Source organism: Salvelinus fontinalis, chromosome 12 (assembly GCF_029448725.1).
Source record: "Salvelinus fontinalis isolate EN_2023a chromosome 12, ASM2944872v1, whole genome shotgun sequence".
NCBI lineage: Eukaryota > Metazoa > Chordata > Actinopteri > Salmoniformes > Salmonidae > Salvelinus > Salvelinus fontinalis.
This window is the reverse complement of record NC_074676.1, coordinates 32,455,567-32,468,711: the sequence shown is the minus strand read 5'-3', so window position 1 is coordinate 32,468,711 and position 13,145 is coordinate 32,455,567. Positions and strand designations below refer to the sequence as shown.

General features: G+C 44.1%; 1 protein-coding gene across 7 annotated transcripts in view; it reads right to left on the bottom strand.

Annotated features, from left to right (window-relative positions):
- Positions 1–13,145, bottom strand: part of LOC129867202 (NT-3 growth factor receptor-like) — a 300,196-nt gene that overhangs the window by 15,907 nt on the left and 271,144 nt on the right. For 3 of the 7 annotated variants that reach the window (XM_055940437.1, XM_055940440.1, XM_055940441.1), the window contains exons 14-16: positions 12,093–12,298; positions 10,439–10,682; positions 5,458–5,616 (exon numbers count right to left, since the gene is read on the bottom strand). In XM_055940437.1, the coding sequence (XP_055796412.1) occupies positions 5,458–5,616; positions 10,439–10,682; positions 12,093–12,298 (609 nt within the window). The other 4 variants (XR_008761586.1, XM_055940438.1, XM_055940439.1 and 1 more) reach the window with 4 other exon arrangements.

The following is a 13,145-nucleotide window of genomic DNA, read 5'->3' as shown; positions in this document are numbered from 1 at the left end:
TTCTTTTGGTGTTTTTCAGAGTCAGTAAAAAGGTATCTTTAGTGTCCTACGTTTTCATAACTGTGACCTTAATTGCTTACCGTCTGTAAGTGTCACGTTCTGACCTTAGTTCCTTTTTTATGTCTTTGTGTTAGGTTGGTCAGGGTTTGAGTTGGGGTGGGTAGTCTATGTTCTTTTTTCTATGTTGTTATATTTCTGTGTTTGGCCTGGTATGGTTCTCAATCAGAGGCAGCTGTCGATCATTGTCTCTGATTGAGAATCATACTTAGGTAGCCTGTTTTCCCCATTTTGGTTGTGGGTGTTAATTTTCTGTGTAGTGTCTGTTCACCTTGCAGAACTGTTTCGTTTTCTCCTCGTTGTTTCAGTTTTCAATTAAATTATGACGAACACTTACCACGCTGCATTTTGGTCCTCTTCTCCTTCACCAGACGAGAATCGTTACAGAAACACCCACCAACAAAGGACCAAGCAGCGTGGGAACATGGACTCCTGGACATGGGAGGAAATTTTGGACTGCAAAGGACCCTGGGCACAGCCGGGGGAGTATCGCCGTCCGAAAGAGGAGCTGGAGGCAGCTAGAGCGGAGCTGCGCCACTACGAGGAATTGGCGCGAGGTAACGGGCACGAGAGGCAGCCCCAGAATTTTTTGGGGGGGGCACACAGATAGATTGGCGGACTCAGGTAGGAGACCTGAGCCAACTCCCCGTGCTTACCGTGGCGAGAGAGTGATTGGACAGGCACCGTGTTATGCGGTGAAGCGCACGGTGTCCCCAGTGCTCACGCATAACCCGGTGCACTACATCGCAGCTCCTCGAATTGGCCGGGCTAGAGTGGGCATCGAGCCAGGAGGGATGATGCCAGCTCAGCGCATCTGGTCTCCAGTGCGTCTCCTCGGCCCGGGGTATACTGCACCAGCCCTACGCACGGTGTCTCCTGTTCGCCAGCACAGCCCAGTGCGGCCTGTTCCAACTCCCCGCACTTCTTGGGGTACAGGGGGGATCTAGCCAGGACGAGTGGTGCTAGCTCTGCGCTCGAGACCGCCAATGCGCCTCCACGGTCCAGTGCATCCGGTGTGTCGGCCAAGGACAAGGCCTCCTGCATGTCTCCCCAGCCTAGTGAGTCCTGTGCCTGTGCTGAAATCTAACCCTGCTGCATGTCTCCCCAGCCTGGTGAGTCCTATGCCTTCTCCCAGAGCCAAACCTCCAGTGATGATCCATGGCAAGAAGCCTCCAGTAATAATCCATGGCACGAAGCCTCCAGTGATGATCCAGGGCACAAAGCCTCCAGTGGTGATCCATGGCACGAAGCCTCCAGTGGTGATCCATGGCACGAAGCCTCCAGTGATGATCCATGGCACAAAGCCTCCAGTGATGATCCATGGCACAAAGCCTCCAGTGCTGATCCATGGCAAGAAGCCTCCAGTGCTGATCCATGGCAAGAAGCCTCCAGTGATGATCCATGGCAAGAAGCCTCCAGTGATGATCCATGGCACGAAGCCTCCAGTGGTGATCCATGGCACGAAGCCTCCAGTGATGATACATGGCAAGAAGCCTCCAGTGATAATCTATGGCACGAAGCCTCCAGTGGTGATCCATGGCACGAAGCCTCCAGTGATGATCCATGGCAAGAACCCTCCAGTGATAATCCATGGCACAAAGCCTCCAGTGATGGTCCAGGGCACGAAGCCTCCAGTGATGGTCCATGGCAAGAAGCCTCCAGTGATGATCCATGGCACGAAGCCTCCTGTGATGATCCACGGCACGAAGCCTCCTGTGATGATCCATTGCACAAAGCCTCCAATGAGAATCCATGGCACGAAGCCTCCGGTGAGGATCCATGGCATGAGGCCTCCAACGAGGGACGTCAGTCCGGAGCCTCCAGCAACGCCTTCTAGTCCGGAGCCTCCAGCGTCGCCTTCTAGTCCGGAGCCTCCAGCGTCGCCTTCTAGTCCGGAGCCTCCAGCGTCGCCTTCTAGTCCGGAGCCTCCAGCGTCGCCCTCTAGTCCGGAGCCTCCAGCGACGCCCTCTGGTCCGGAGGCTCTAAGCGTCGCCCTCTGGTCCGGAGCCTCCAGCGTCGCCCTCCGGTCCGCAGCAGCCAGAGTCTCCCTCCTGTCCGGAGCAGCGAGAGCCGCCCGTCTGTCCTGAGCTGCCAGAGCCGCCCGTCTGTCCTGAGCTGCCAGAGCCGCCCGTCAATCAGGAGCTGCCAGTGCCGCCCGTCAATCAGGAGCTGCCAGAGCCGCCCGTCAGTCAGGAGCTGCCAGAGCTGCCCGTCAGTAAGGAGCTGCCAGAGCCGCCCGTCAGTCAGGAGCTGCCGGAGTCGCCCTTCACTACGGCGCTGCCGGAGTCGCCCTTCACTACGGTGCTGCCGGAGTCTACCGCCTGTCCGGCGCTGCCAGAGTCTCCCATCTATTCGGGGGCCGCTGCAAGGGTCCCCAGTCCGAGGTCGGCGGCGAGGGTCACTGCTCCAAATGCGCCACTTAAGTGGGCAAAGACTAGGGTGGAGTGGGGTCAGACGCCCACCCAGACCCTCCCCTATAGGTTCAGGTTTTGCGGCCGGAGTCCGCACCTTTGGGGGGGGGGGGGGGGGGTATACTGTCACGTTCTGACCTTAGTTCCTTTTTTATGTCTTTGTGTCAGGGCGTGAGTTGGGGTGGGTAGTCTATGTTCTCTTTTCTATGTTGTTATATTTCTGTGTTTGGCCTGGTATGGGTCTCAATCAGAGGCAGCTGTCGATCGTTGTCTCTGATTGAGAATCATACTTAGGTAGCCTGTTTTCCCCATTTTGGTTGTGGGTGTTTATTTTCTGTGTAGTGTCTGTTCACCTTGCAGAACTGTTTCGTTTTCTCCTCGTTGTTATTTTGTGTAGTGTTCAGTTTTCAATTAAATTATGACGAACACTTACCACGCTGCATTTTGGTCCTCTTCTCCTTCACCAGATGAGAATCGTTACAGTAAGCTGTTAGTGTCTTAACGACCGTTCCACAGGTGCATGTTCATTAATTGTTTATGGTTCATTGAACTAGCATGGGAAACAGTGTTCAAACCCTTTACAATGAAGATCTGTTAAGTTATTTGGATTTTTAGAAATTATCTTTGAAAGACAGTGTCCTGAAAAAGGGACGTTTCTTTTTTTGCTGAGTTTATATTCGAGTGATAAGCTGCAATAAAAATGTACAATCAAAAATATGGTGGCACTCGAAAGCCAGATGGAGATGTGTAAATTCGACATGCGTTCAGTCCTTATATTACTGTAGCATAGGCTATGTTGCAGAAAATGTAGGCCTACCTATCACAAGACAAAAAGTTACCATGATGAGATGATACATGCATTGTGAACTGTGCTCCTACTGAGATGTGCTGTCTGTCCCCACCCTGAGCTGTCTGTCCCCACCCTGAGCAGACAGTAGAGAGAAGGCCACAGAGAAGCTAGATTTAATTTATATATTTTAACAGTTCCATTTCACGTCATGCTATTCATATAAATAAGTTATTATAATTTACCGGTTTCTCACAGTTATTTATCCCGGGAAAAGTGAGTGGGTTTGGACAGGAAATCTCGGTATATCTCGATAACCTCGTTTCCCGTTATTCAACCCTAATGCAGACCCGTGTATTTAGAGAGTTTGGCCACTGGAGTTTCTGAATTATAATGAATTTACATGACACTTCAACGTTATCAGGCAGACATGTTAGCTACCCATTAACATTACATGGGGAATATTAAAACAATTGTATAAAATCAAATGTCTAGAATGAGCATTATGATGCATTTACATGACACTACAACATTATATGGCGGCCATGTTAGCTCCATAGAGGTCTTATTAAATGAATGAGTATTCTAATTCCTAATTCTATGGTTCATTCCCCATTAAAATTATATGGGGAATATTTAAACAATGCTATGTAAACACATGTTCTATGCTATGTTCTAGAATAAGAACATTCAACATTCTTAAAGTTGACCTAACTCTCTAAATATATGGCTCTGGGGACATGTTTCATTTTGCAAGTGACCCCTTTGGACTATGTGGGAAATTGGGACTCTATGAGTTGTATTGATCTCTGTTTGTTTGGTGTGTTCTGTTGAATGGCTATGAGAATAACTGCCTCACGTTCACGTTCCCATCCACAGACACACACACAAAGGAACCCGACATGAACAATCATTACCAATTAATCCACTCTGTGCAGTGTCAAACATGTCAAGGATGATAATGTGATTGCCATGCTAGTGAAGCACACCTGTGAGTTTTATGTTATGTTGTTGATGTTGTCATGTTATTTAGCTTTGCTGCTCATTTTGATTGGATAGTAGGTGTGTTTATTGGTACATATCATATTGAGACCTGTGTAGCTAAAAATAGGACCACTTCAAGGTAGGGTTAAACATATCAACTCCAGTGAGTATGGTAACTTTGTTCTGCTGTCTGTGTTTATTTTAGGAGCATTTTGAGAGGCTGTGTTGTCGTCAGCGCGATGCTCTGTCTGCACAACTGCAGCCTAAAGGCTCTTTCCACGGGCGTTCGTTGAGTCAGTGAGTCACCACAGCCCCCCGACTGCAGCCGAGACCGGGCACATGTACATTCACAGCACATTCACATAATTCACATTTATAAAATACTTCTGTCTGGGGCTCTGGTTATGGTTTCTATACCTATGGCAGGCTTCAGGATTGATTCATAATGCTGCTTTCAGGTCTCAACGTAATGGGACAAGCAAATATATAAACAATGGCTCTGTCAGACTGTACATGCTGACGTTTGGCTGGAACTTGGGGCATTGTTGTTCTGACATTTTAATTATCATGCCTTTAAAACAATTGTGGAATTGGTTTGGTGGACTATTGAACTCACAAATGAGTATAGTCCTTCATAGCTTCTGTCAATGTCAACAGTGTGATGTCTTTATGGTGGTTGGTTGAGAGGAATTTCAGTGGCACAGTGACTGTCTGCACATCATCACTACTTCTATGTTCTGTAGATAGAAAGCCTGGTGTAAAATGGCTGTTGCTCACCTCACATGCCATCCCTTATCTTTTATATCTATGGTGGCTATAAGACTTGTGTGTGTGTTTGTGTGTAAATGGGTGTGATTTAATTTCAACACTCTCAGCTCACACTAACATAATTTAGTTGCTGCTCTCTTGTCCTCTTTGTTTAAGTCTTAATTGATTTCTCTTCTGGTCCAATATTGAGCCCAAAGGCCACTCTAAGAATAGGCCAATTAGCCTCTCCCACACTGCACCATTCTAGGGATTAGTAAGAACGCTATGAATCACTGGCCCTGATTATCCACTGATGTGGTTTTAGTACGAGTGTGACTCTTGGATGGTAGTCTTTGCCGAGGCAGCAACAACTGTCGAATGCACATTATTGCATTGTGTGGTTATGTTGCTTATTTTCATTTCTGTTTTTCAGAAAAAGAGCAGAATACAAAGATGGGTGTGCTACAGTACCTCGTTGTTGGCCAGTTGAAACCATGGCTGCTTCCCGTAGGTGAAGATCTCCCAGAGGATGACACCGAAGCTCCACACGTCGCTCTCTGTGGTGAACTTCCTATACATTATGCTCTCAGGGGGCATCCAGCGGATGGGCAGCATGGTGTGGCCTCCCACCTGTCAGAGCGAGAGAGAGATAGAGAGACATGGAGGGAGAGAGTGAGGTAGAGAGATAGAAAGACAGAGGGATAGATATGGAGGGAGAGAGAGAGAGAGAGACAGAGATATGGAGGGAGAGAGAGAGAGAGACAGAGAGAGAGAGAGGAGGAGGAGAGAGCGAGAGACAGAGATATGGAGGGAGAGAGAGAGAGAGACAGAGAGAGAGAGGGGAGGAGGAGAGAGAGAGAGACAGAGATATGGAGGGAGAGAGATAGAGAGACAGAGAGACAGAGAGAGAGAGGGGAAGAGGAGAGAGAGTGAGGTAGAAAGATAGAAAGACAGAGGGAGAGTTATGGAGGGAGAGAGACAGAGATATGGAGGGAGAGAGACAGAGACAGAGAGAGAGAGGGGAGGAGAAGAGAGAGAGACAGAGAGAGGAGGAGGAGAGAGATAGAGAGACAGAGAGAGAGAGAGGAGGAGGAGAGAGATAGAGAGACAGAGAGAGAGAGGAGGAGGAGGAGAGAGAGTGAGAACAACAGATGTCAGCACAGTGTTATGGACCTGGGCTAACTGGATTTAAAACAACTGAAAAAGAAAACAATTGTACATGTCAAAGAAAATGACATATTCACCAAAAGGCATGCAGAAGACACACTTTGAATACTTCTAGATGCTCTTTTCTAGTTTATTTTATTTATTCATTTATTTATTTTAAACTTGTATTTTTCTTATAAAATATTTGAGAAGAAGGGAAACCTACACAGCCCTGTAACACAGAAGATGAAGAAGAGTCAATGAGGCTCAGCTGGGAGGAGGAAGAGAAGATGGAGCCAAGAGAGGGAAGGAAAAAGGATCCATTAAAGAAGTTTGACAGCTTCAAGCCATGCAGCAACATAAATGAAGTCTTCCCTTCAGCCTTCCCTTCCCACTGCCAGATATTAATCGATTAAAACAATGAGTCATTAATTATCTGTGCCCTCCTCTTTAACTCAACTGGATTGTTTCTAAATCTGTTTCCTAATCATGTCAATTACACTGTGTTAATCATATCCGTGGAAGGGTTGAACAAGAGTGACATTTCAATAGGGGATGTCTGATTATTGTTACTTTCAACTCTTAAGTGGTAGCTGCATATTAATTACAGAGCTCATTAGCACTGAACTCACTATGGGTCAATGTATTGACTGAGCATGTGAATACAAAGAAGTTAACTACATTACATTCCCACATTGCTGATACTGTAGCTATAAAGGATCAGTCTACCATGTCTGCCATCGATAATAACAGTATATTATAGCATCAGTTTCCTTCGGATAATTATGTATTGTTGGTTTATCTTTGTTAAATTTGGCCCACTGAACATTATAATAAGTTGTTCCGTTTTACATCTCCAATATACTCACCCCTTCCTTCTCCCCCTCCTCCTCCTCCTCCTCCTCCTTGTCCGCCTGCTCTGCTTTTTTAAGATTTATGACGGTTTATTAATGAGATTATGGTGAAATGTCTGCTGGACCACGTCCCATAAAGCCTGTGTGAATATGGAACCCTAACGCCACTACCACACTCTACTGATCTTCTTCCAAGCTGAAAAGAGAAAAAGGCTGTTTCAAAAATCAAATATATTCATGTTCAATCATATATATATATATATAAATGAATCACATCTAATTATAAATAAAGGGGATGCAGATTTCAAATGTGTGTCTGTACTGTGCAGGAAAGGGTATCCGATAGTAAAACGTGAAGCCAAAGCAGTTCTAAGAGTTTTAATACGTTCCAGGACTGTTAGAGAAAGGGGTATTTGTCTATCACACAATACACACACTACAACCCTAATGTTCACTGTAACATCAACTTCAATTGTCTTACCTTGAAACTCCACCATTGCCATAGCTCTACCCTACTATCCCATCTCCTGATACAACCCCAGCTCTACCTCATTATCAATACTTGACAGGGAACATGTCGTAATGCCCGGGGAAGTACCTAAGACTTCTCCTACATACTACATTTGTAAGGGACTCTGAAGTGAATTGGTTTCCCTGCTACAATGACCTGACACCCTTTCCATTCATTGACTTCTTTATGTGGACAGATTGTTCCTCACCAGACTAATGTTGTTGGCACTACATGAGTAGGTACACCGCTCCATAATGCAGGCTGGTGTCCAAAACATAGATAGTAGAATAGGAGGATGTTACAAATTCACATATCGTTTTTGAAAACGTACCACGGTTCTATGATATTTGCATAATTCATAGAAAGACAGATCTGTGTTTGTTATGCTAGCTCGGTCTGTCTTTGGGGACTGGGTCTGCTTCTCGGAGGCAGAGTATTTGTGAACTTGTTCATGTGTTTGTGTGTGTGCTGGGAGATTAAATGAATTGATTGAATTTCAATTAATCTTAATGGCTTCTCCCTGGCAAGCACCACCCTCAATTCAGTCTGGGGTTGAACGGCGGACCGTGGAAGCATATAAATCAGAGTGTGGAGCAGAATTCAAACTGGCAAGGTGACAACAAAAACTCCACCACAATCTCAAAGCATAGCACAATTAGCATATATTGAGACATTTAAAAATTGCTAATAGACTGACGATAACATATGCATTGATTGAAGCAACCATCAATACATTTTCAATAAAGTCCATCAATGTTGTTGTTAGAGTCTAAAGGCAGATTAAGCATGATAATGAATCTGCTATATACCTTTCCTAACTTGGAACATTGTCATTGGATTGTTGGATTAACATTGCAGCTTGCTAATAGTGGCTGTTGAGGGGGTGTAATGTAATTACAGACCCTGTATAGTTAGTTATCCAGCGACCAGGTATTCAGTATTGATTATGTATAATAATACCACATCTAGCCTGCAGAATGCATTCCTCTGTGATGTGATATCAAGTTGTCATTGTCCACTCCTTAGTTCACAAACACAGTGCCATACCTGCAGACTGAGAACCAAGAGCTAATTTGGCATTGGGGAGCCCAGGCATCACTTTCATTATACAGATGGGGGCTGTCAGATATGCTGCCTGTGAGAACCCCGCTCAGACCGTACTTTTGCTTACTGTGTCATATCCCTGGAGGGCAGTTTTGTTGGTTGGTTCTCCTTGAGGAGAGGAGAGGAGTGGATGTCAATATGTGACCAGTGTCAGGGAGATGTGTTCCTGGCTGACTGCCCGATTTATAATCACTCAACAAAAGGGAATGTGTCCAATGCAGTTACGACCTCCTAATGTCTCTGTCAGTGGACCATACACCAGGCCTGTTCTGGCAGAGATGCCCAGGCCTAAAATGGCCAAGGCCCACAGTCCATTGCCAGACCACCATACCAATAAGGGGCAGTCCAGCAGTCCTGTTAGTAGTCTGATGGTGAATCAGACATCTCTCTCTCACAGGCTACTCTATTGATGACCATCTGTACCTGTATGCCTATGATGTTGAGATTATCTTACTATAACTTACTTGTGTTAGTATCTAAAAGGAGAAAAGCAACATGAAAGCTGTTGCAGTAAAGAGCAGCAGTGGTTGGAACAGTAATTACACAGTGAAAGTCAAGCATAGTGCCTTCATTTACATCACTTCCTGGTCTCTTTGACACCTTATTGATACATATATTTTACTGAGCTGTGTGTTGCAAAGAGAAATCAGCTATTAGAGGTACCACTTAGGAAAAGTAGCCTGCAGAATACATTAAGTGGGAGGAGACTCAATGGACTATTTGACATTTACTGCAAATGTAACATATTTTCCACAATGGCAATTATAGTCTGTATCTAGTGAAAATCCGATGTACCAGAGTAATAATCCCCTTGTGATGCCAGCACAGCAAGTCCATTATCATCTGGGATAAGAGCTCTATATTCAGTCTGGTCACCGTGTCTCAGAGACAACAAACAAAAGAATACAGCAAGAATGGTTCTGCCATACACCTGACACATGTTTAATAATAGGGTCGTTCCACCAATTGAGTACCTTTTGGGTAGTGTAACTTGGTGAAGTTCACCTAATTTTAACATTCTGTCATAAAAAGCACACGTTCAACTTAATAAACATGTTTTTCCTTCTCAAGAGGTTAAATAAAAAAAGGACCATTAAGTGCCGCTATTAAGTGCCAAATAAAGTAACACGGTTAACCGTAACAGGGTTGACGATTTTATCTTAAATCAGCCATAAATTCACTTGTGACAGGAGGAATGGAAGCTTGTGGTGTACGGTGTCAATTGAATACAAGCTTCACAAAACATCTCAAGACTGTCTATCTATGTGTAACACCAGAAAATGGCCAAAAAGAGTAGGACCAGCTCACCTGCCTTTACATTATGATTTGACTACTATGATTTGACTACTATGATTTGACTATTTTTAATATGACTTTAGCAAGTCATATTAAAATTCAAAATATAATTTTCCATGTGGTCTACATTAAAGGACACTTCACTTAATATAACAGGCTTCTAAAATTAAATATTGGTGCACAAATTCTACTAAAATATCAAAGGGACGCAAAAGGCTTATTCTTGGAACGACCCCATAGACTTCATTATATTGAGCATGCATCACTTTTCTTGTACATTTCCTAGCATTAGTAAAGGTAAAGAGTTCAGGCATCTATAAAGGAAAAGATTACACACAATCATGAGGAATGGAGGCGAATGCAGGGTGAACACCACACCTTCCAGCCCACTGTGTCACACCACCTGTTCACTAAAGCAAAAACACTGAGGTTGTCGCCGAAAAGCATCTTTAGGTTAGCTTGATTATGAAGGTACTTACATATACATGAATAATATGGAACAAATGTTTTATTATGCAACATACATACTGTCGGTGCTTACCCTGTAGTAATCTGTGCTGTAAATGTCCCTGGACATTCCAAAGTCACCAATCTTAACCAGCAGGCCGTTGCCCACCAGGCAGTTCCGAGTGGCTAAGTCACGGTGCACAAAGTGCTGGGAGGCCAGGTACATCATCCCTGCGGCAATCTGAGTGGCAATGTGCAGCATCTGAGACAGTCCCAGCTCCCCATTGGTCTGCAGCGACTGTCCGTCAACCAGGATCAACGCATCAGGCCCATGAGCTCTGTGGATGGAGAAATAAGGGAGGGAGGGAGGGACGGAGGGAGAATCTTATCTCAATCACCATATTCTTACTCCACATTACATTTCATAATGGATTTTAGCTCTGCATAGTATATGACAGTGGTATGTTCTTCAGTTGTAATAGATTGGACATGAGATTCATGGTGTTTTACATTCAAACTTTAATTGAGACAGGAACATGGGCCACGTCATTACCGTACCAGGGCCACTAGGTGCAAAACCAACAAGAGCTCCTCTGTATTAATGAATGCAGAACAATTGAATGGAAATGCTATAACTGTCATGACATTTGCATGTATAAAGCCATCAGCAAGCAGCAGACGTCTACCTGCTCTGCCTCTGCTATTGAGCACCAATGTTCCATGCCACTGCCAAGCATCCAGGGGCTCAATAACATCCAATCATAAAGGAGATCAGCTGTCTCATTTGAATTCTGAGTCCCAGTTTCCCTAGTCCGTGGAGGTTCAGTCAACAGACTGCCGTTACACACAGCATTTTGTGGTTTTACACTAACAGGTTATCTCTACTTAATCTACAGTGTAGCGAATAGGAAGTCGCTGCTGCTGGTACTGGGTGACAGGTCTAGTGGAAAACAACAAAAACATTGTATTACCCCTCCTGTTTCTTGTACGCTACAACATTTCTCTGAGGGGAAGCCATCCATCAATCACAGCCTGATGCTTGCGGTGAAACCTGCAGGGTTGTGGCTGTTCTACTACACTACATGTAGAAATGATGAGGAAATAGACAGGAACTGGTTTCATCTTTGGAAATGATCACATATATTATATTGCTGGCCAAAGGATTTATTGTATGACGTTAACTCTAATACTGAGGATAGTTATTCAGGTTAGCGTACTGTGGACCAGCACAGTACATCACTAGTGGGGTGCAGTCAGCCTGCCATTAATTGTTGAGTCTATAGACACTTGTGGTTGGTAAACAGGGGGAGATGCTTCCCCACACGTTTCAATTAAGCTGAGTAAACTTCCACAGTTCCAAAAACACATATAAAGTATGTTTCTCAGTTGACAGTTTTTATAACTCATAGGCTACACCAAAGACACATTTATAGACATAAGAGTTGAGCACGTCTTGTTTATCCCACACGTCACTGCTGTATTCAACTGAGTAAACTTAGCAATTCCAACAGCACACATCAGAAAAGTCTGGGCTACAGCACCCAAAGACAGAACTGAGTAAGAGTTGAGCACGTCAAATTTATTCTACACATGTCACTGCTTTATTCAGCTGAAAAATCTTTAACTTCCAACAACACTCACAAGAAAAGTATTTGTCAGTTGGCAGCTTGTATTACTCCAAATACCAATTTACCAAAATTAGGAAGAGTTGAGCATATCTTACTGTGCATTTAGTTGACACAACTTACCTGAGGAACTTATTGAGGTCTCCGTGCTTCATGTACTCAAAGACCATGATGAGGGGGTCTCCATCCACACACACACCGTAGAACTTGACAATGTGCTCGTGCTGCAGGTTCGTCAATAGTTCCGCCTCCCTCTGGAAATCTTTTCTCGCTGCAAGGGTGGGGTCCTTCAGCGTCTGAGAAAATACAAGGGTGGAGTCCTTCAGGGTCTGAGGAGTACAAGGGTTTCTTTTAACTGCTTAGCAAAGTATGATACTGTTGCAACAACTTTATTAGACTGTGGAAATAGAGAGGAAAAGTGAAATAGACCTTAGAATATTGACCTCAGACATTGTCACTAGCCGACTACCCTACGGTATTCTACCCTGTACCTTAGACACTACTGCTGCCCTACGTACATAGAGTCATTGAACACAGGTAAAAAATAACATTTACATACTGTTTTACCCACTTTATCTGTATATGCTGTATTCTAGTCATGATTCATCCTATATAACTACTGCTGTACACCTTTTCTATTCATATAGTACCCATACATTCTATACACATCATTATATACAGTTGAAGTCGGAAGTTAACATACACCTTAGATAAATACATTTAAACTCAGTTTTTCACAATAACTGACATTTAATCCTAGTAAAAATGCACTGTCTTAGGTCAGTTAGGATCACCACTTTATTTTAACAATGTAAAATGTCAGAATAATAGTAGAGAGAATGATTTTTTTCAGCTTTTATTTCTTTCATCACATTCCCAGTGGGTCAGAAGTTTACATACACTCAATAAGTATTTGGTAGTGTCACGCCCTGGCCTTAGTATTCTTTGTTTTCTTTATTATTTTAGTTAGGTCAGGGTGTGACATGGGGAATGTTTGTGTTTTGTTGGTTTTGGGTGTTTTTATGGTAAAGGGGTTGTTGGGTATAGTATATGGGTTTGTGTGGAGTACATGTGTCTAGTGTTGTCTATGTATGTTTAGTTGTCTAGGAGAGTCTATGGTTACCTGAATGAGTTCCCAATTAGAGACAGCTGATTTCGGTTGTCTCTGATTGGGAG